The sequence below is a fragment of the Delphinapterus leucas genome, chromosome 4 (genome assembly GCF_059928025.1).
Source record: "Delphinapterus leucas isolate spDelLeu-1000000601 "Yukka" chromosome 4, BTC_Dleu_Yukka2, whole genome shotgun sequence".
In the NCBI taxonomy this organism is placed as follows: Eukaryota; Metazoa; Chordata; class Mammalia; order Artiodactyla; family Monodontidae; genus Delphinapterus; species Delphinapterus leucas.
In genome coordinates this window covers 138,579,203-138,600,827 of record NC_143132.1, presented here as the reverse complement: position 1 = coordinate 138,600,827, position 21,625 = coordinate 138,579,203, and the positions used below count along the sequence as shown (strand labels likewise).

The 21,625-nt window shown below is 37.7% G+C and overlaps 1 protein-coding gene across 7 annotated transcripts in view; it reads left to right on the top strand.

Moving 5' to 3' along the window:
- ATP2C1 (ATPase secretory pathway Ca2+ transporting 1) overlaps nt 1-21,625 on the top strand; it is a 103,151-nt gene that overhangs the window by 59,241 nt on the left and 22,285 nt on the right. For all 7 annotated transcript variants that reach the window (XM_022561765.3, XM_022561768.2, XM_089911152.1 and 4 more), the window contains 10 exons: nt 725-880; nt 1,614-1,682; nt 2,670-2,745; nt 5,571-5,637; nt 9,835-9,959; nt 11,083-11,180; nt 14,280-14,375; nt 14,465-14,554; nt 16,391-16,495; nt 21,053-21,209. In XM_022561765.3, coding sequence (XP_022417473.2) covers nt 725-880; nt 1,614-1,682; nt 2,670-2,745; nt 5,571-5,637; nt 9,835-9,959; nt 11,083-11,180; nt 14,280-14,375; nt 14,465-14,554; nt 16,391-16,495; nt 21,053-21,209 — 1,039 coding nt within the window. The remainder of the gene's footprint in view (nt 1-724; nt 881-1,613; nt 1,683-2,669; nt 2,746-5,570; nt 5,638-9,834; nt 9,960-11,082; nt 11,181-14,279; nt 14,376-14,464; nt 14,555-16,390; nt 16,496-21,052; nt 21,210-21,625) is intronic.

The window sequence follows — 21,625 nt, the reverse complement described above, 5'->3', positions numbered from 1 at the left end:
TTTTTTTTGGCTGCATCGGGTCTTCGTTGCTGTGTGTGGGCTTTCTCTAGTTGCTGCGAGGGGGAGGGGTTACTCTTCTTGCGGTGCACAGGCTTCTCATTGAGGTGGCTTCTCTTGTTGCGGAGCACAGGCTCTAGGCGCATGGGCTTCAGTAGTTGTGGCTCACGGGCTCTAGAGCACAGCCTCAGTAGTTGTGGCACACTGGCCTAGTTGCTCCGTGGCATATGAGATCTTCCCGGACAAGGGCTTGAACCCATGTCCCTTGCATTGTCAGGCAGATTCTTAACCACTGCGCCACCAGGGAAGTCCCTAGCTTCTTTTTTTTTTTTTTTTGCGGTACGCGGGCCTCTCACTGTTGTGGCCTCTCCCGTTGCGGAGCAACAGGCTCCGGATGCGCAGGCTCAGCGGCCATGGCTCATGGGCCTAGCTGCTCCGCGGCATGTGGGATCTTCCCGGACGGGGGCATGAACCCGTGTCCCCTGCATCGGCAAGCGGACTCTCAACCACTGCGCCACCAGGGAAGCCCCCCCAGCTTCGTTTTTAAATATGGTTGTACCTATTCCAGTCTACTGTCTTAAAGTAATGGATATGATAAAAGATTTGGTTAATTTATAGAAGGGAGGATATTTGTGGAAGGAGTGATGGTTACAGACTCCTTAGATGTTAAGTTTAGCAGAGAGAGTCTTCAAACTTGAACTTACTGGAGTGCTTTATGTTCCCCAAGGCTGTGGATCTTTCCATTGATGAGTCCAGCTTGACAGGAGAGACAACACCTTGTTCTAAGGTGACAGCTCCTCAGCCGGCTGCCACTAATGGAGATCTTGCATCAAGAAGTAACATTGCCTTCATGGGAACACTGGTCAGATGTGGCAAAGCAAAGGTAAATTTTCTTTCTCGTTTTCAAGATAGCAGTTCCTTTGTTTTCAGCCATTTCCTCAGTTCTTTTTTGGCTAGTTTTATGTGGAGCTTTTAAAAATATATGGCGAAGAAATGGCAGAATTGAACCTAATCCTTGGCAGATATTTGTGAGACTAAGGAGAAGCCGTGTCCCTGAGTTATAATACATCCATAGTTCTGCCAATTACCAGGTAATGGATCCTGTAAAAGCATAGTCCTCAGTACCTGTTCTTTTCTTTTTTTTTGGCTTGTGGATATGTTCACCATTGGTTAAATAAAATTTCAATTTAGTTGATATGATACTGGCTATAATATTCAGACTACATATCACTCTCCTACTGATTGATTTCAAATATTTTATTTCCTGGATTTTAATATTACACAAATGTAAAAGGCATCATTCAATAGCATTTGAGAGGGAAACTACATTAAATGTCTCTACTGAGTATAAGAAAGGTTCAAATTTCAGAAATATTAACATAGACAAAAAAATGGGCCACAGAATTGAGTCAGTAATAAGTTTAATGAGATGTTTGTTTTCAAGGATCTGTAGTAACATCAAAAGTAAATTTGCTGAGGGAACCTTGGATAGATACCTATGTCAGACATCTTGACTGTGGGTGGCTTTGGAGAAAGGGAATGAAGGGGTTTTGTTCTTTGGTTGAGAGAGGTGATTCCATCTGAATGTAAATATGTTTTCTTGTTTTTCCCTTTAGGGTATTGTCATTGGAACAGGAGAAAATTCTGAATTTGGAGAGGTTTTTAAAATGATGCAGGCAGAGGAAGTGAGTAACAAACTTAGTTTGTTAATGATGTTTGAGTTTCAAATCCGAAATATTTTCCATTGTAAGTAGAGGAAAAGAGAATATTGGAGGATTATTTTGTTAATTTTGGAAGTAATATTTTATTCAGAATATTACTCAGTTGTCTGTGCTTAAAATCATAAGTGGAAAGCCTGTAATTGGAAGGGTTTGAATTAACACTTTAATATTTGAAATATTCTGATGTTTATTCATTGTTCATAGGAGAAGGTTTAGCCAGTTATTTATAAGCCTTATTATTTTTAGAAATTAGCTTTATCATATTAAATTTAAAGATTACTAAATAGTATATTTGTACTTTAGAACATGTCTTCTACCAAAATTCCCAACTTTACATAATTACAAGTATCTGGAGAAAAAAAGATTGCAAAGTGAAATAACTTGGAAGATACCCTTGTTGAAGGATATTGAAGATTAGTTCTCTCATTTAAAATATCTTCTTATATTTAAAAAAGAAGTTGCATTCTACAAATATCATTTTCTTCTCAAATTATCTGGATTTCTCAGGTAGCTTGCTAAGACTCCCATATGTGATGCAGTGTGTAAAACCGTCCCAAGCTTGGGGGTGAAGGGATCGCCAGAGCCCTGAAGGGAGCCAACAGGGTAAAAAGACTTGGGTTACAAGCATCTTTGTAAGGAGAAAGAGTAGCAAAATGAGGGGCAGCTGATGATAATGAAGTCCCGGGGAAACTGCTAGGGAGAATAGATTTTTCCTCAAAGAGGCATAGAGAGCACGGACCTTTTCAAATAAACGGGTTTTTAACAGTCTGGGCCTCACAGTTTTCTCAGTGAAGGAGCTAAAACTTACCTCAAGGGAGAGTCGTGTATGTCATGGGTGTGTTAAGCACGAGCATGTGTGTGTCAAACACTTAGAGTCCCTGGCACCTAGTAAAGCTCACTAAATTTAGGTAATTGGGTAATTGTGGTGACACTCTTCTCCAATTTGTCAAGGCACCAAAAACCCCTCTGCAGAAGAGCATGGACCTCTTAGGAAAACAACTTTCCTTTTACTCCTTTGGTATAATAGGTAAGAGAAGAGTGAGTATGTATATCTCCTATATTTACTTAGGTTTATTTTTTGAGTGGGAAGGGGGAGTTAGATCCATACATAGAAAAATTCCATTCATTCATTCATTTATTCAGCTACTATTACTTTTTTTAAACTATAAAACTAATCCCCAGCTGTTGTCCTTTTCTACAAAGATAAAATAGAACTCTGTAATTCCTGTAATCAAAGAGCATTTCTATAAACATTTTAGTATTTGTCTTTCTAGTCTTCAATAAAATATGATAGTATTGTGTTATGACTACTCTTCTAAAACAAACTTAAAGGTTGTATAGTATTCCATTGTGTGAATATGTGTGTGTATACATATATAAAAAGCCAGTGCTCTTTTAGACATTTGTGTAGGTTTTTAAAGTTTTAAAAAATTGTGTAAGTGATTCTTCAGTGCAGGTATCTTATTATAAACACCTCTCATTTCCTTAGGATAAATTCCTGAAAGTGAAATTATTGGGTCAAAGAGTATCTGTGTGATTTAAAAATTTTTGGCATGTTTTTAAAGGCTTTTGTTTCATATTGCCAAATAATATCCTCCATCAACAAGATAGAAGTCTCTCTTCCAGCACCCTTGCCAGCTTTTTTGTCACTAACTTAATAGGTGAAGAAAAGTCTTCTCATTATTTTATTTCAAAATTCATTATTCGAGAAACAGAACACTTTGTCATATGTATGTTAGTCCTTTTTATTTTATGACCTGCTGGTTTATTTCTTTTGTCCCTCTTCTTTTGTGGCATAAGTCTTAGATTGGTCACAGCTCTTTGTATAATTAGGATATTAATCCTTTTGTTGTTTAAGTTACAAGTATTGTTTTCTCCTGATTTTTAAATTGCTTTTGAGGGCTGTATAATAAACTTGGTAGGGAGGGGAGAGATGTGTGTAATGAAACAACCTCTTGCCTGAGATTCTTATCACCCTCCTGTTGATGATTAGTGCAGTTACGTTTCTGTCTGTGTTCTATTCATAAAGGCTCCCCCAACCCCATATGGGAGAATGTTTTTTGTTTATAGTTATTTAAACATCACTATACTACTTTAGTTTTTACTTTTGACACTTAATTTTTCTATTTTATTTAGAATTTATTTTAGTATAAGACTTAAGGTAGAGTTATTACTTTGTTACTCAAAAGTTAGTTATCCTAGTACCATCAATTCCATAGTCCATTCTTAATTCACTGAGTTGACACAACATCTTTATCATAACATTAAACACATCAATTTTGGAGTCTTTTCTCTGTTTCTTTCTTTCTTTTTTTTTTTAAAGAGAAAAGTAAAATGTTTTCTGGAAAAGCAGAGCACATGCGGAAAGATGCATGGATGAACTCTGCGAGAGAGTCCTTCTCTGTTTAATTCTTCCATATGTTATTTTAATTTTTCCTGCTAGCTTTTAAGATAACAATGCAATTTTAAGACAACATTTCTGCTGTACAGTTTCAGTGAAATAACTTCTTAAATATTAATCCTCTTGATCCATTTCTCATTATCATAAACATAAAGTAGAAGCTGGGAAGGTATTTCATTCTTTTTGTTTAGATGGTGTGTATGTTCTCATAGCTCCCTTCATTTGGTTATTGCTGTTTATTTTTTAGAATTTATAGTGAATTTGGTAAATTGAAGGGCAATTTAACCAATTAAATCTTTCCAGTTTATATTAACATTGTATCATTAAACCACGTCAAATTTAGTGATAAAAATTTTTCAACTTTATGGTTACCTGGTTTTAAATGCATTGGACATAATTTTTCTTGTTAGGATAGTGTATGGAATAGGAGAAGGATCAAGATCAAAATCAAGGGTCAGCAGACTTTTTGGTAAAGCACCAGATAGTAAATGTTTCAGCCTTTGGTTTGTACGTTCTGTGTTGGAAATACTCAACTTTGCCATCAGCACAAAAGCAACCACAGACAATTTACAAACAATGGGTGTGGCTGTGTTCCAACAAACTATTTACAAAAACACATAAGAGGGCCATAGATTGTATAGTTTGCTGGACTCTGGTATAATTCACTGGACAGATTTGTTTTATCAAGATAGTATTTGGGATGGGATCTGGATCATTATTTTGTAGTTGCAGAAAGATGAAGAAAACCTTGTTTTCAATATCCATATTGATCTAGAATACAGTCTCGAAGTTATTTTATTAAAACTCTGATACAGTGTTTTTCCTCACAAAACCAGTGGTACATCCCTTGCGCCCCCCCCTTCTTTTCAAAGATAAAGATTAAAGAAGAGAGTAAAGAATCAGCTGTTTGGTTTATGTTAATTCATTTTTAACTTTTAAACACTGTAAAGGTCATAATTTTTAAATGTTAATTGCAGTTTTGGCTGTCTTATAATGTCTTATATCATTCGTTGAGCCAAGTCCTAAGTACTCCTTGGTTTGTAGTACAAACTTAATGTGCAGTGTCTGGATATTGAGTTATGAGAAGTAAAGTTCCAGGGTTTATTTTTGCGAACCTCATAGTTAAGAGAAAACCTATATGTATATGCTGCCTTCTTTTTTTCCCCCTCTTATATTGGGAACTCTCAGATATTATTACTTTAAGGGATGGGCGGCAGCAGTGGCAACAAAAGGTAAAACTGTAGGTGTGTGCATGCATACACAGTTTTAACCTTAAGATTAATTTAATCTCACCTGCTTAATGGATTCTTGTAAAATCTTATAATTGTGATCTGATAAACTTTCCCTTTTATATCAAGGGACTTTTGCTGCCCTCAGCTTTCTGTTCTATCCCTTCTATGCCCAGGTGATTTTATATAAAAGGGAAAAATAGCTGTTTGATTCTGTTACAGGTATCATCATGTTGGTTGGCTGGTTACTAGGAAAAGATATCCTGGAAATGTTTACTATTAGTGTAAGGTAAGTTCTGATAGTTTGTTTATAATTTGAAGTCTCTTTTGCCTCTCTTATTTCTTTGTTAGTCATAGCTTATGTTCCATTATGGAGGTATTATACGAGCACATAAGAGTATATTAACTCTACTTAAATAGTTAAGAATTCATATGTTGAAATGAGCTCCAGGAAAATGAAAACCTATGTATATGCAGTGGAGAAACCCCACACTACATGTCTGGTATTATCAATCCAATATTGCTTTTTTTATACTTATATAGACAATTAAGGATTGCCAAACTGAAAACTAGGAGCATGAGAGAGAAAGACCACAATATAGAAATTGAATAATCCATCTCAGAGGAAAACCAAATATGCAAGAATTGACGAAAAATTAAAAATAAACAGAAAGCCTTTATATTTTCAGAGATTTGTGAAGAAACTGCATTCATGATAGGCAGATTGCTGTAGAAAAGGATCACAGAACCAAAATATATTTTTTTAAGATATTAAGGTTATGATTGCTGAAATTAAAGATTCAGTTTAAAGGCTATGATATAAAGTCAAAGTGGTCTCCCCAAAAATAGAGTAAAAAGTCTAAAACAGAGAATGAGATAAAAGTGACAAAGAATAATTCAGTAAATGCCATATCTAAGTAATAGAAGATTTAAAAAGAGGTAAGAAGAAATTATACAAGAAATGAAGCGAGACATGAATCTTTATAGATTGAAAGGATTCTCCAAATGCCAAGCAGGACAAAAAAACCTCCAACCCAGATACATCATTGTGAGACTAAAGAAAACAGGTCAGGTCATCTGTACAGGAAGGAAAATTAGACTGGTATCATACTTCTCATTAGCAACTACAATTTCCACCACAGGCTCTTTTTAGGCTCTACTAAGATTTTCAACTCATGAGACTTTCATAGGTCATACTTGGTACCTGTGTCCTGAGCACCACAGGGCAACGTCCTCTTCTGAGAGAGTTGCTACAGCAGTCCCTGTAGCAGTTCAGCTTACGTACAAGCAGATGAGATGACCATGTAAGGGCAGGAGCTGTCCTGGGTTAAAATACCTCATAATCCACAGGAGCCAGCATCTCTGGAAACGTACACTTTCCAGGATGCCTGCAAGAAACATGCCCAGTTATGAGAGTCGCCACACTCAGGAAACCCAAAGCTGTAGCTTCCTGTAAGATAATTATAATTCTCCCAGTCCATGGATAATTTATCGGTCAGGAGATCCTTTTATCATAAGCAGTGTTGCCTAGCAACATAGTTGCTATACTGTCATCACTAAGGGAACAGAGCTAGAGATTTATTTAACTAAATACAGAAGGGAAAAAGGATTTTATTAAACCTTCATCCACAGCAACATTGGATTAAATTAGAAGACAGTGGGGCAGTACAATTAAAGTATGGGGGGAAATGATTTTAAATCTATAAATCTAGGTCTAGCCAAAGTATCAATTTAGGTAATTACAAATGGATAAGCAAGTAACCAAAAAATTTATCCCTTACCTATTCTTGTATGAATTCCAGCAAAACAAGGGTGAAAGAAAGGAAGATGATGTTGTGTAGGGTGTAAGAAAAAGTGGAACTCACCTAGTCCTCTAAGGAAAAGAAATCCTGGATGACAGCTTTGTAATAGGCCTAGCAAGTAATAGTTCAAGTTTCAGAATAAAAACCAATGGATTAAAAAAAAAGTCAAGTGGAGTGCAAGGAATAAGTAGGATGAATAAGAAGTTAAAAGGTATTTGTGATATAGTGAAGGACTATAGTTTTTCCTTGGAGGAGCAAAAATACAACTTGAAACTCTTGGCTTAAATATGTGTAAAGGAGCCTTGGGTTAAATATGAAATGAATTTAAAATGGGGCATGAATTTTATTAACCATTGGCATATTATTATCTATTGGACTCATGTTTTTGAGTATTTTTTTTTGGAGCAGTTCTGACTATTTGTGAAGATTAATACCTCATGACTTTTATTCCTACCTCAGGATCTTCCAAAGGACCAAACATTTAGGAATTTTTAAATAAAATAAAACTCATTCTATTTTGCAATAACCATATGGGTCTACTGTACATTTATATGTGCTAAAATACTTGTGGGATCTTTAGTGAACTTATTTTTCCTGCGTGTTGAAACATCTTGGCTGTTTTATTCCCCTAGCAAGTATTTTAACAATTATTTCCACCTGTGCTAAAAATGAGTAAAACAATGAGAAAGCAGAAGGATAAGTAGCTTATAAGGCTACTCTAATAATAAATAAATCGTTATTATTCTGTTATCCTTTAATTTTCTTATTATGTTGCCCAAAGCATTACATTATCATTTTAAAAGGTATAAGAAAAGTCTGGAGACAAAATCTTGGTAGTTTTTTTTTTGTTTTTTTGCATTCATTAAACAAAATTGAGAAATTCAGAATTTTTAATTTTTTTTTACCATAATGGCAAAGAAGAATTGACAGAAGAATTTTCATAATTATTAGACAAACCAGAAGATGACTGCAAAGAGACAACCACTGTAGGCTCTAATGATGAAGGTGAAATTGAATCATATAAGTATAATCTCAACACTGAATGCTTGGATGATGGTACTCTAGATTTTCTCAAACTCCTGAATTTTAATGAGTGAACTGGGTTTTTATTTTTATTTTTTTGCCTGTGCTGTATGGCTTGTGGGATCTTAGTTCCCTGACCAGGGATTGAGCCCTGGCCTTTGGCAGTGAAAGCGCTGAGTCCTAACCAGTGGACTGCCAGGGAATTCCCTGAACTGTTTATTTTTAAGAATGAAAGGGGAAGGACAGGCATTCTCTTATAGTTAGTCATTCTACAGCAAGGAATTTGTCATGCAGTATTGTATTACTGAGAAGATGACTGTCCTAAAAGTTATGGACCATTAACATTTCCAGAAGTGTTGCATTTTGAAGAGACAAATGCAAAAAGAAGAACCAGAATTGATAAAGCTAAAACTTGTTAGAAATGGTTTTTGAATTTGAAATCACTGTTTTAAAAGGTGAATATGTTCCAGGTTTATTCATGACAGTTGAGCAGTTTGCATTCAAAGGGCGTTGTCCATTCAGATATATATACTTTCAAATCCAGGAATATAGTTTGGGGTTAAAATTCAAATGAAAATTTCTGTTGAAGTTTTTCACAATCCATTTTATTCCTCTGTAAATTATTTATAAAATGATTTAAATGTAAAGGTCCATTGGATCTAGATTATATTGTAGAAACTGGGCAGTAGAGGGAGTTCAGGGAGCATTGTTAGAATGAAGGATAGGCATGCACCTGTCCTTATCTGTAGCAGAATCAGGAGATATGGAATGGGTCAAAAGTAGAGATTTAATTTGAGGTGGTTTTTCTTTTTTAGTATTACGAAGGGAAATAGTGAAGTAATTAATTTTTTTGTTGTGATAAAATGCACATACCATAAAATTTTCCATTTTAAAGTATACGGTTCAGTGAAGTTAAATACATTCATAATGTTACCACCATCACCACCATCTAGTGTCAGAACTTTCTCATCACCCCCAAAAGAAAACCCTGGGCCCATTTTCAGTCATTCCCCCTTCTTCCCTCTCCCTACCAGCTGGCGACCACTAAACTGCTTTTTGTCTCTTTGGATCTGCTTATTCTTGATATCTCATGTAAGTGAAATCATGCAACATGTGTCCTGCTGCTTTCAGTTAGCATGATGTTTTCAAGGTTTTTCCATTCGTAGCATGAATCAGTACTTCATTCTTTTTTATGGCTGAATAGTACTCCCTTGTATGGGCACACCACAGTTTCCCAATCATCAGTTGATGAAAATTTGGGCTCTTTCCATCTTTTGGCTATTGTGAATAATGCTGCTATGAACATTCATGTACAAGCTTTTGTCTGAACACCTGTTATTATCTATATTTATAGATGAGAAACTAAACTACAGGGGTGGAGGCATAATAGCTTGAGGTCACACAGGTGAAAATTGAAGCTGGGGGTACAAATCTAGGCAGTCTGATGTCAGAACCTATATTCTTTAACCACTGTGCTTAACCTGGTAGCTAGTAGGTGTCCAATAAATGTTAATCAGTTTTCCCTCATTTTGAGACCTTTTTTGGGTTTGACAACAACAATTTTACATTTTTAACCTCTGCTTTAAGTAACAGCCAATTGAAATTATTGCTATGGGTACTACTGAATTTATACTTCAGTGCTATATCTTTACTGGTTACAGTTTGGCTGTAGCAGCAATTCCTGAAGGTCTTCCCATTGTGGTCACAGTGACTCTAGCCCTTGGTGTTATGAGAATGGTGAAGAAAAGGGCCATTGTGAAAAAACTACCTATTGTTGAAACTCTGGGTAAGTCTCTGGTTAGAGCATGCTTATTGATTGACATGATAGTTTACATCAACAGGGGTCTTTGGGTTTTACAGTTTTTGTCTTAGAGCAGTCCCCAGCCTTTTTGGCACCAGGGACCAGTTTCACGGAAGACAGCTTTTCCATAGACGGGGGGAGGTTGGTGGTGGTTCAGGCGGTAACGCGAGCGATGGGAAGCGATGAAGAGCAGCAGATGAAGCTTCGCTCGTTCACCCGCTGCTCACCTCCTGCTGTGCAGCCCCGTTCTTAACAGGCCCTGGACCGGTACTGGTCTGTGGCCCGGGGGTTGGGGACCCCTGTCTTAGAGGTTTACATGGTGGTGTTTGGCTTGTCGCAATGTTGAGTATGGTTTTAACAACCAAAAAAGGTCATTAAAAATTCATATTACTCGGGTCGGGGAGCTTTAAATCTTTCTGCATCATAGACTGTTCTAATGCTTAAATCATGTAAAAAAAAAAGTAACAAATGAAACCATAGAGTGACAGAGAAATGTTTTCTTTTGACATCTCAAGGAAGATAATTGATAATTATAGATCCTAAAATGTCATTCTTGAGTTGAATTTATTAAGAACAGTAAGCATACAGTAATTATATTGCTGTAACAATTTCATGTGTGATATGAAAATTGTGGTAACTTTATGTATGTTATGAAACTTCTTTTTATTTAGGAATTCAGAAATGTTGAATTTAACTTCTAGTTCGCATTTTAATATTGAGAAGGCAAAAATTCCTTAAAATAATGGCTGAAAAAATTATATGGGTTTATATTATATGGGTTTTTATTAAGGTAACCTTGAAACTTTCTAGAAAATGTCACTACTTTTCACTACATGAAAAGTCACTACATAAAGCTATTATCAAGTAGCTTTGTAGAAATTCAACTGGAAATAAAGAAAAAGTCAGCATTTATCAGTATCTAATTAAAACTGTTCATACCTCATGATGAAGTAAGCACAGGAGAGAAAACAACCTAAAATTATCCATGAGCTTGATTTGTACAAAATTTCATAGAAGCAGGGCAGGCTTTCAGAGTCTTTGATTTATTTTTAATGTGAACTTGTATTTTTCCCTGACTCTTGGTGACTTGTAGTGATTTATTCTTTAGGCTGCTGTAATGTGATTTGTTCAGATAAAACTGGGACCCTGACAAAGAATGAAATGACTGTTACCCACGTATTTACTTCGGATGGCCTGCGTGCTGAGGTACTCTGTAGACTTTTTTTTTTTTTTTAACAGCAGAATTCCCTTTCAGAAGTTTTGGTGTTTAGCGTTCCTAACCATTCTAGTGTCTTTAGAAGGGCTGCAAGTTAGCAGCTGAACTTCTCTGTCCCGTGTGATTCTCCCAAGTCTTGATCCCGCTCCAGTTGTGCAGTCCAGAAACATTGATCCCCCTCGACACCTCTCCTTCTGTCTCCCCTACATCCATCTATTACCAGACTCTGGATGCCTAAATGAAGATGTTTCAGTGGCTTCGCATTGTGACCAGGGTCCTGAAACGGGGCTGCTCACAGTCCTACGTGTTCTGTCGCTTGTTTCCTTCCTCACCCTGTATCTCTCCTTTGCTCGCCATACACCAAATACATTGACTTTATGGTTCTTTCAGTGTGACAAAATTCCTCCTACTGAAGGACCTTTGTTGCTGTTGTCACTACTTAGGACAGTCTAATGCCTCTTCAACCTTTGCACCTCATTTCCAACCCATTTCTTCAGAAAAGCTTTGCTGACCACCCAGAACTCACCCTGTGTTACACCTTTTCATAGTTCCATACCTCTTAGTTCAGGTGAAATCCTCTGTCTCTCTTCCCATGTAAGTATTGGGTTGGCCAAAAAGTGCCTTTGGTTATTAAGTAAAAATAAAAGACACATTTTTCATTTTCACCAAGAACTTTATTGAACAACGTATTCACCCTTTTGCTCCACTACCTTCTGCCATTTTTCAGGCAACTTCATAATTCCATCTTCCCAAAACTTTTTATCTTTTTGAGCAAAGAACTGTCCCAGGTGCCTTTTACAGTCTTCCAGGGAATTGAGATTTTTTCCATTAATGTAATTTTGTAAAGACCTTAATAAATGGAAATCCGAAGGTGCAATGTCTGGTGAATATGGCGAATGAATCAGAACTTCCCAGCCAAGCTGTAACAGTTTTTGCCTGGTCATCAAAGAAACATGAGGTCTTGCATTATCCTGATGGAAGATTATGCGTTTTCTGTTGACTAATTCTGGACACTTTTCGTCAAGTGCTGCTCTCAGTTGGTCTAATTGGGAGCAGTACTTGTTGGAATTAATCGTTTGGTTTTCCGGAAGGAGCTCATGGTAGAGGACTCCCTTCCAATCCCACCATATATACAACATCACTTTCTTTGGATGAAGCGGCCTTTGGTGTGGTTGGTGGTGGTTCATTTCACTTGCCCCACAATCTCTTCCATTCCACCCTGTTGTACAGTATCCACTTTTTGTTGCCTGTCACAGTTTGTTTTAAAAACGAAACATTTTCATTATAAGTAGAGAATCACCTGTGAAAATACGGTCAAGAAGATTTTTTTTCGCTTAACCTGTGTGGAACCCAAACATCAAAGCAATCAACATAACCAAGCTGGTGCAAATGATTTTCAACGCTTGACTTGGATGTTTTGAGTATGTCGGCTATCTCCCGCGTGGTATAATGTTGATTGTTCTCAATTAATGTCTCGATTTGATCACTATCAACTTCAACTGGTCTACCCGACCGTGGAGCATCGTCCAGCGAAAAATCTCCAGCACGAAATTTTGCACACCACTTTTGACATGTTCAATCAGTCACAGCACCTTCTCCATACACTGCACAAATTTTTTTTTGCATTTCGGTTGCGCTTTTACCTTTCTTGAAATAATAAAGCATGATATACTGAAAATGTTGCTTTTTTCCTTCAATCTTCAGTATTAAAATGGCTACACAAAAATTCACCAATTTTAATAAGCCTTATTTTAAATGCACACTGGTATAACAGCTGTCACGTACAGTCTAACAAAATTGTATTGAATGAAGTTAAAGACAACTAAGTGCTACTAGAGCCATCTTAGGGAAAAAACTGAATGACCCTTTCGGCCAACCCAATATAATAGAGCAGGATCTCTGTTGCCCAGCACAGGGTCTGCCTCATACTAGTAAATACTTTCCGAAAGAATAAATGAATGGATGAATTAATCTACTTTAAAAATTATACATTGGCAGCCCCTGAAGTGCATGTCAGTGTATGTGCACACGTTCCAATCTCTGGATTGGTATTGGACCTTGTGGGATTTCTGGCTGGAATTTTCAGTAACACTGTTGATGATGGGAACAGTATTTTAAAATGTATTTATAGCCAATTGTCTGAGCAAAGGAAGCATTTCACAAATTGACAGAAGTTGTGCTTAAGTCTATTTAATTCCATTTTACTAGGTCTTAAAATGAGACTATTGATATTTACGGTGTTAGATTTGGTTAAGGATACCCAGTGCTATGTTGAATGTGCCTTTTCTGGATGACTCAGAAGGGTCATTGGGGTTACATGTGCTTATATTATATGGTCCCGGTATGAAAGGTGAGATATAGGTTTCTCTTTTGTTTTAAGCCCATAATTTTATATGTCAAACATTAACAATGTTAATTCCTCTAAACTGTCCTATTTTTATTGTGATATTTAACTTTTCTTTGGCTTGATTTGTTTTAGCTGTATAGGATAAGTATCTGACTTGTCTCTGATTTTAAAAATTTGCATGTAATATATACTATGTTAAAGTAGTTTGTAAGTGCTAGGGTAAATCACTTGTCTATGAGCCTGCATATTTGCAAAAAGAATTCTACTTTTGTCTAGGTCACAGGTTTGTCATGAATGTTAGATGTGGTAATAGATTTGAATTCTTTGCAAATTGTAGTGTTACATAAATGTAATGTTATATAAATTTAAGCTCACTCTTATATAGAGATTTTCATGGTTTATTTATCCTTTCTATAGTATATTGTAAGTAGAGGAAATATAAGGTTATATTAATTATATTAACAATTACGTGTTTCTATTTACAATATACTATGCATTATAATGATTAATTAGCATAATTAGTAGTTAATTATTAGTATAATTAACTGTAGGTTTACCATTGTGGTGAAAATTACTATCTATATTCTTTTATTAATGTTGCTTCAGACAAATTTAAATGCTTTTCTAGGTGTACGCACTAACAGTGTCATGATGTATAAAATGAAATGAACGCAACTCATAGCTTTTGGTTTTCCTAAGTATTGTCACTGTCTGCTGGTATTATTGACTCTACGTTCCTTAGGTTACTGGAGTTGGCTACAATCCATTTGGGGAAGTGATTGTTGATGGTGATGTTGTTCATGGATTCTATAACCCATCTGTTAGCAGAATTGTCGAGGTAAATATTGCATTCTCTAAGAAAGTGGCTCTCTTCATAATGACTTAGGATGCAGTGATGGGTTCATAGTTTATGTGTATTTCTCTTAGGCGGGCTGTGTGTGCAATGATGCTGTAATTAGAAACAACACTCTAATGGGGAAACCAACAGAAGGAGCCTTAATTGCTCTTGCAATGAAGGTATGTGCCTGGTCTCTTTTCTTTGACATGCGAAAATATCACCCTCACAAGAGAATGTGAAGCCATAAATTTCAGTATTACTGGCTTTTAGGTGTAGAGTGAAGAAGATTCACATTAGAGTGAAGAAGATTCACATTATTTCATAGTTTTTATTGCCTTTTGGGAACCAGTTTTATTCTTCCTGGAAATACAGAGCATAGAGGTTTTTCACTATAACTTTATATCTCCTCCATGCAGCATACAAACTAATGACCAGTGACAGTTTTGTTCTTATGAAGTAATATTCTTGTCTTCCATAATATTCAGAGTGTAGTGTGAAAAGCTGTATAAATGTGTGTAATTGCTGATAAATGCCAATTTTCAAATGCGTAAGAGGCAGCATTCTTTAGTATTTCCACAGTGAAGGTATTAAGGCCAGCATGAGAAGTCAGCTTTACTTTTTCCAGTCTTCCATTTCCTTTCCTTCCCCTTCCTCATTATCAGTTTCTTACAGTGAGTGCAGAGTTAGAGTTTGTGTTGGGGAGAAAGGGTGCTGCCCTCAGTGACCCTTTTATCTGTCCCAATTGATCTCCTCTTCTAAGTCCTGCAGTTGATTAAATGAGAAACCTAAAAGTCCAACCTGGCATTCCCATAACAAAAATAAAACTACTTTTAAGAGCAGTCTTAGGAAACTTTGAGACTTATATAAAACAGGATGCCTCTAAATGAGGTTGCTTGAATTGAGATTCAATATAGAAATGTAGGTTGTTGTAACATTTAACTTGATAAAGTAAAATTGGTATTTCTATAATATATACATGATTTCTGTTTCCTTAACAGAAAGTCTCATTCCTTTATCATTTGTTCTGCTTGTAACTAAAACAGCATAGTATAGCTTTTTAAAAGATATTCAGAAGTTAAATAACTTAACAAGTATTTATTGTGTTATATTTAACTTTCTCTCTTTGAGAAACAAAGTGTGTGAAACCGCCTCTTTATGGGTGGGGACCTCACAATTTAGGTAGGGAGTCGAGCTGTATGTAAGAAGAGTGCACATTTGGACTTGGGACCTGGACTTTGAAGGGGAGGAAGGATTTAGATGGGGGTGGGGGGATAAGCTAGGGAAAGAGCAAGAATAAAAACACAGAGAAATAAAAAAACATGGACTGGATTGTGGCTTATGAATTGGTTAACCCGGATGAAATGAACAGTTTGAGTGGCTCCGAGGGTGGTTAAGTAGGCTGTGTAGTGGGTTACTGGAGGATTTTTGAAAGCTAGGAAGGAGAGTCTGAACATGTTTCAGTAGACAGTAAAAAGCAATAAGCCAGGTTTTTGAATAGTTTAAAGAATATTTTTGAATATTTGGTGGGAAATGCAAAGGGTAAGGAAGGAGAAGAGCTACATGACATTGGTAGTAGTTGGCATGTCAAGGGGTGGGGCAAAAGGGAGTAGCATGGCAGCAGCAGGCAGGGTAAATTCGAATCCCAGAGAAGCGAGGAGTTGAATCTGAAGCTTCTGTTGATTATAAAGTATGTATTGGCTGGGCACCTTTATTTGTTATCCTGCTTCCTTCCAGAGTTTGAGCCAGTTGAGATTTTAATATAGTCAGTGTTGAAGTTTTGCTCTGTATGTAGTTCAATAGCATGCCCTAGACTTTATCAAACACCTAGGCTTTCATGTTGAACATGTGTGCTGCTGTTCAGAGAAATATGGTAGGTATAGATGGAACACAGCTGTTTGAAAAATAATCCAGGTATCTCTAGCCAGCCTCCCTACAAATTGTGACCCTTGTTTCTTTGTTAAAGGAAAAAGTAGTCACGTGTTGGTGAGAATTAACTTTCCTTTTGTGCCATATAGATGGGTCTTGATGGACTTCAACAGGATTATATCAGAAAAGCTGAATACCCTTTTAGCTCTGAGCAGAAGTGGATGGCTGTTAAGTGTGTGCATCGAACACAGCAGGTATCCTTCCATTATAGAAAACTTACTCTGTGTTGTTTAACTAGATTACTGTTTTTCATTTATTATCCACCTTTAGATTTAAGCAGTCATTGAGCATAACACAGACCAGCTCTGAAGTGTGTGTGATTCATAGTACACTCATCCCTGGTTGTTTTCATGTTCTCTTTGAATTTATGCATAGACATGTCAGTTTTGCTGCGTGAGCAAACAGCTCAAATGAGCTGGAGCCTGGTCTCAGTCTCCTGGAGATTGTGACATCAGTCTTTCGACATCTTTTTTGTTCTTGATGACAGATTTCTGCTGTCTGTGTTTTTCCACTGAAGAATGTCTTGTCTTCAGGCTGAACAAAAACTACATTATTTTGTGGAAACATGGTTACCAAATATGTATAATTCATGTTAGTTGATCCAGCTTACAAACTGACAAAACGAAATGCACTGATATTTCAAGCTACTTATCTCTGGGTGCTTTAGAAATTTTTACACAGTGCAGTAAGAGTTATGTACAATAGTTATCTACAGTGTATTATCATATCACTCATAGTTGCTATTACCAGCTTGATGCTTACACTTACTTTGGCCTTAAAAATATATAGCTGTTTTTACATTTTCTTTATTAGGAATTAATAAACGGTTATGTGTTTTTACCTGTGAGCAAACATTAGAAACCAGTTACATCTCTGTAGATGGGAAGTAGTGAGAGGATTCTCCCTTGCCCATAATAAGTAGGAAACATTGGTTTTAAATTGCTCAACATTGAACTTGTGCCAGGAACTCTGATGATGAGGGGAAAAAAGATTTCTGTTTAGTCTTTAAAGGAACTGTTATAAACTTCAGGGAAGGGATACAGTTGGAAACAAAACTATAAAAATAAAATGCCTGTTACTTTAAACCTTGTAATGTAAAGCTTTCAAAAATTGCATCAGAGTTAGGTAATTTTTAGCTGATGTCCCTTGTCTATATAGTTACATAGCAAGAATATGTATATGAGTTTATTTGCAAGGTGTATTTCTTTACATTTTATATATGATCACACGCTACTTCAAGATAATGTGGCTCATGTAAAGTTCGAAGATTTGACTTCAGCAATTTTGAATCTAACCTCACCAAAGTTGTACATTGACTCTTTTCAGTTGGGGGTAGGGGTAGGGAGTGGCGGGATATAAGTATAGAAAGGGCGTGATCATTCTTTCCATTTGCTGACTTGAAGAGTTTCTCTTAGAAAACAAAATCAACAGATTTAACTAACAAAACCCAAACCCGCTGACCTGACTCAGGATCTAGAAGAGGTCAGCCTGGCACAGATATGAAAAATGTACCAGTTGAAAAACAGCCCCACAGGACTTCCCTGGTGGCACAGTGGTTAAGAATCCGCCTGCTAATGCAGGGGACAGGGGTTTGAGCCCTCAAAGAAGAGTAGCCCCTGCTCACCGCAACTAGAGAAAGCCCACGGGCAGCAATGAAGACCCAATGCAGCCAGAAACAAACAAACAAACGAAAAACAGCCCCAGGCTCAAATAGTTTGTCTTTAGAGGACTTTCATTTGAACACGACAATCTGCATTTATCTCTGCTCTCTCCCTGGAACCTACCAAAATGACAACCAACGAATAAAAGATGAACTAAAAAAGAGGAAGTATGGGAAAGACTTAGGGGGACAGGTATCTTTGAAGGTGGGGCCTAAGGCATGTGGCTAAAAAGAGGAGAGCAGGTTAAAATTCTAATAAGGAACCAACAGAACTCCCCCACTTACTTTTCTGTTTCTTGAGGCCAGACCAGAAATGTCATCTTGGGGACAAGAGTGGAAGGCAGAATTAAGGTTTAAGACTAAACACAGGGTGGTTAAGGGCAAGCCGTTGTCCTAGGTCCTAACTCCACTTTCTCAGAATGCTTGCAGGTAGGTATCCCCATATCCTCATTCTCCAAGTCAGAAGATCGAAGAGTTTTAGAGAAGCTGACTGGTCCTGGGGAGATCCCTACAGTATGGAGTAGTCCTAAATAAGCTCTTTGTTCATTGGTAGAGTTTACCTGCTCCTGGTCTTCGTCTTGTCACTCTACTGTGAGGGCTACCAGTTGATAAACCCTGCAGTGCCCATGGAGTTTCTAGACCTTTATTTGCTTTGGTCTTGAATGTAAATGGACAGACAGGGATTGCGAGATACTTGGGGAAAGCCTTCAGTATGAAAGACACAGACCAAGCCAACAGAGAAAAGGGTCTCAGAAACAAAGATAGTGCTGGATGCTGAAGAAAATTTCCAAAGACCATAAAAAATGACAAGATACTTTAAATAGAATGTTTTTCAAATAAAGTCAAGGAATCTATCAGAAAGTAGAAAAGTCAAAGAGGTGGACAATATAAAAGGTAAGGTGTAAAAATCAGAGAATTGATGTAGGAGATCCAATATCCACCTAATAGTGGTGACAGAAAATGGGAAGATTTTAGCAAATAACATCAGGAAAATTTCTAGAGGAAGAACTTCAGCTTCTAGAATAAAATTGCCCACCAGCTGCTCGGCACAATGTGTATGTTACAGAGGGGTGGGGGTGAGAGAATAAACACACCAAGGTCCACGATCAAGTAATCTGAGGGCACTTAGCATTCTAAAAGCTTCCAGAGATTGTGGGGTGGGAGGAAGGGCAAGGGGGAGGAGGTCCTACACCAAAGTTTAGGACTTTCCAAATGCAGCACTGCACACTGGAGGCTGGAAGATGATGGAGGAAAGCCTTCAACTGAGAGGCGATCTCTTCCCAGCTGAGCTTACATATGTGGGGGTAAAATAAAAATGTTTCCAAACAAGCCTCAAAGTGTATAGCCCACACAGCTTTTCTTAGATACTGATGGATGTGTTATTCCAAGGTAAGAGTATAAATCAAGGAACAGGGAGACTTAGAACCTCGTGAGTTCTAACCAGCAGAGGGGTGAAGGGAAGCTCCTGGATGCCAATCATGCACCAAGCCTGGAAATGAGCCAGCTCACACTGGAAAAGGAAGGGAGAGCACAGCCCGAGGAGGGAGTTCTCAGTCATAATATGGGAGTAATGGCTCACCTACTTATTGGATCATGTGAAAAATACATTGAGAAGGGCTTTATATGACATGGAGGAGCTTGGGAATAATGAGTAATAGGTGTAAAGAAAACTAAGCAAATAAATAAAGAGACAGTTATTAACTTTATGAAAGATAAAACTTGAACAGGAAGAAATATATTGGGCTTCTGTAGGTCATGGAAACAACATCGTACCTTTCTGCTCCCTGTTTCCCCGTAACATCTGGTTACTGCTCACTTGGGGACCACAGAGATGGACGCTCCTCTCAATGTGAGCTCACACTGTCGTACCAAGGCAGAGGAGGACCACGTTATGCACTGGTTCCTAAATTACCATTTGGAAGTGACACAAGTACTGCTCATGTTTATTGGCCAAAGCAAATCACATCTGACTTCAGAGTGGTAAGAGGTGCAGGAAAATACATTTCTACCGTGTGCCTCCAAGGAGAGCTGGGACGTTTGTGAACTGCTCTGGTGGCCACTTGGCTCAGCAGTGAGGAATTGGGAAGTGAGCAGAATACTGGTGAGTTTTGCTCTGCATGTATTATAACAGTGAGGAGAAGGAATAGATAGTGGGGGTGGCCAGACGATCACCTGTCACAGTAGACAGAGTATAAAATTGTTTAGTGAACAAGTAGCAATAAAAACATAATTAAGGGCTTCCCTGGTGATGCAGTGGTTAAGAATCCGCCTGCCAATGCAGGGGACACGGGTTCAAGCCCCGGTCCGGGAAGATCCCACATGTCGTGGAGCAGCTAAGCCCGTGTGCCACAACTACTGAGCCTGCGTGCCACAACTACTGAAGCCCGCACGCCTAGAGCCCGTGCTCCGCAACAACAGAAGCCACCGCAATGAGAAGCAGGCGCACCGCAACGAAGAGTAGCCCCCGCTCGCTGCAACTAGAGAAAGCCCATGCGCAGCAACGAAGACCCAACCCAGCCAAAAAATAAATTAAAAATAAATAAATAAATAAATTTATAAAGAAATAAAATAAAATTGGTTTGCCTCTGTGGAGTAGGACTAGAGGTGAGGAGGTTTTGGGCAGGGGACTGTGGGTTTTCATTGTAAGTTTTTGTTTATTACTTTACTAGGGTGAAAAATAAAATGTCTGATAATACCCATAATTACAAGGTGGTTGTGAGAATTAAATGGGGTCACGTGTATACATATAATAGCAGTAGTAGAAAGCCTAAACCATTGCTTGTGGGCTGACGTTAGATCTTTTTCCCTTTCCTGTTACATCGTGAGCTGAGAGTGCCTAGTGTGGAGCTGAGTGTAGCCTTGCCTTCACTGTGGCGCTGAGGGTGTGGGGTAGATGCTGTGTTCTAAAGAGGATGCAGAAAACTCCCATGTGAGCTTTTAATCTTCAGAGTTCAAGTGCTGTTCAAAGCCTTAGGCTTGAGTAACTTCCCTGGGGATTATGGGAATGCATGCCGCTTGTTTTTGATTCCAATGGCAGATATATACAAATTGAAATTAACTTGAATTTATTTGCTGTGTTTTTTCTTTTTAGGACAGACCAGAGATTTGTTTTATGAAGGGTGCTTATGAACAGGTGATTAAGTATTGCACTACATATCACAGCAAAGGGCAGACCTTGACACTCACCCAGCAGCAGAGAGATCTGTACCAACAAGAGAAGGCCCAGATGGGCTCTGCAGGGCTCAGAGGTAAGGCCATTTCAGCACCATCCCCTAGGTGGAGAGGTAATGCCTTCTTTTAATTGCAGATGAATTCATGCTTCACTTCTGAGCTGCACAGCTCTATTCCAGGGTTCGTAGAAGCCTGCCATTTCTGAAGTGTTAGGTTTTAGTTGACTAATTGTTTCTATGTTCCCAAAACATAAAAAGTTGGGAACGTAGCAAAATATGAAATCTCTGGTTCTTACAGACCTGCAGTGGTCTCTGAGCAGGTGATAGAAATTTTATTTTAGACAAGTTTATCTTGTGAGAACAGTGATAGATAGAAGTAAGATGGTGTTACTCCTTCCTTATGTTATCACTGGCTCTTGTTTGTTAATCTAAAATACTTTCCCAAATATTAAAAGACTTAAGCCTCTAATTCTTTAAACTGAGGTGGTTACTTA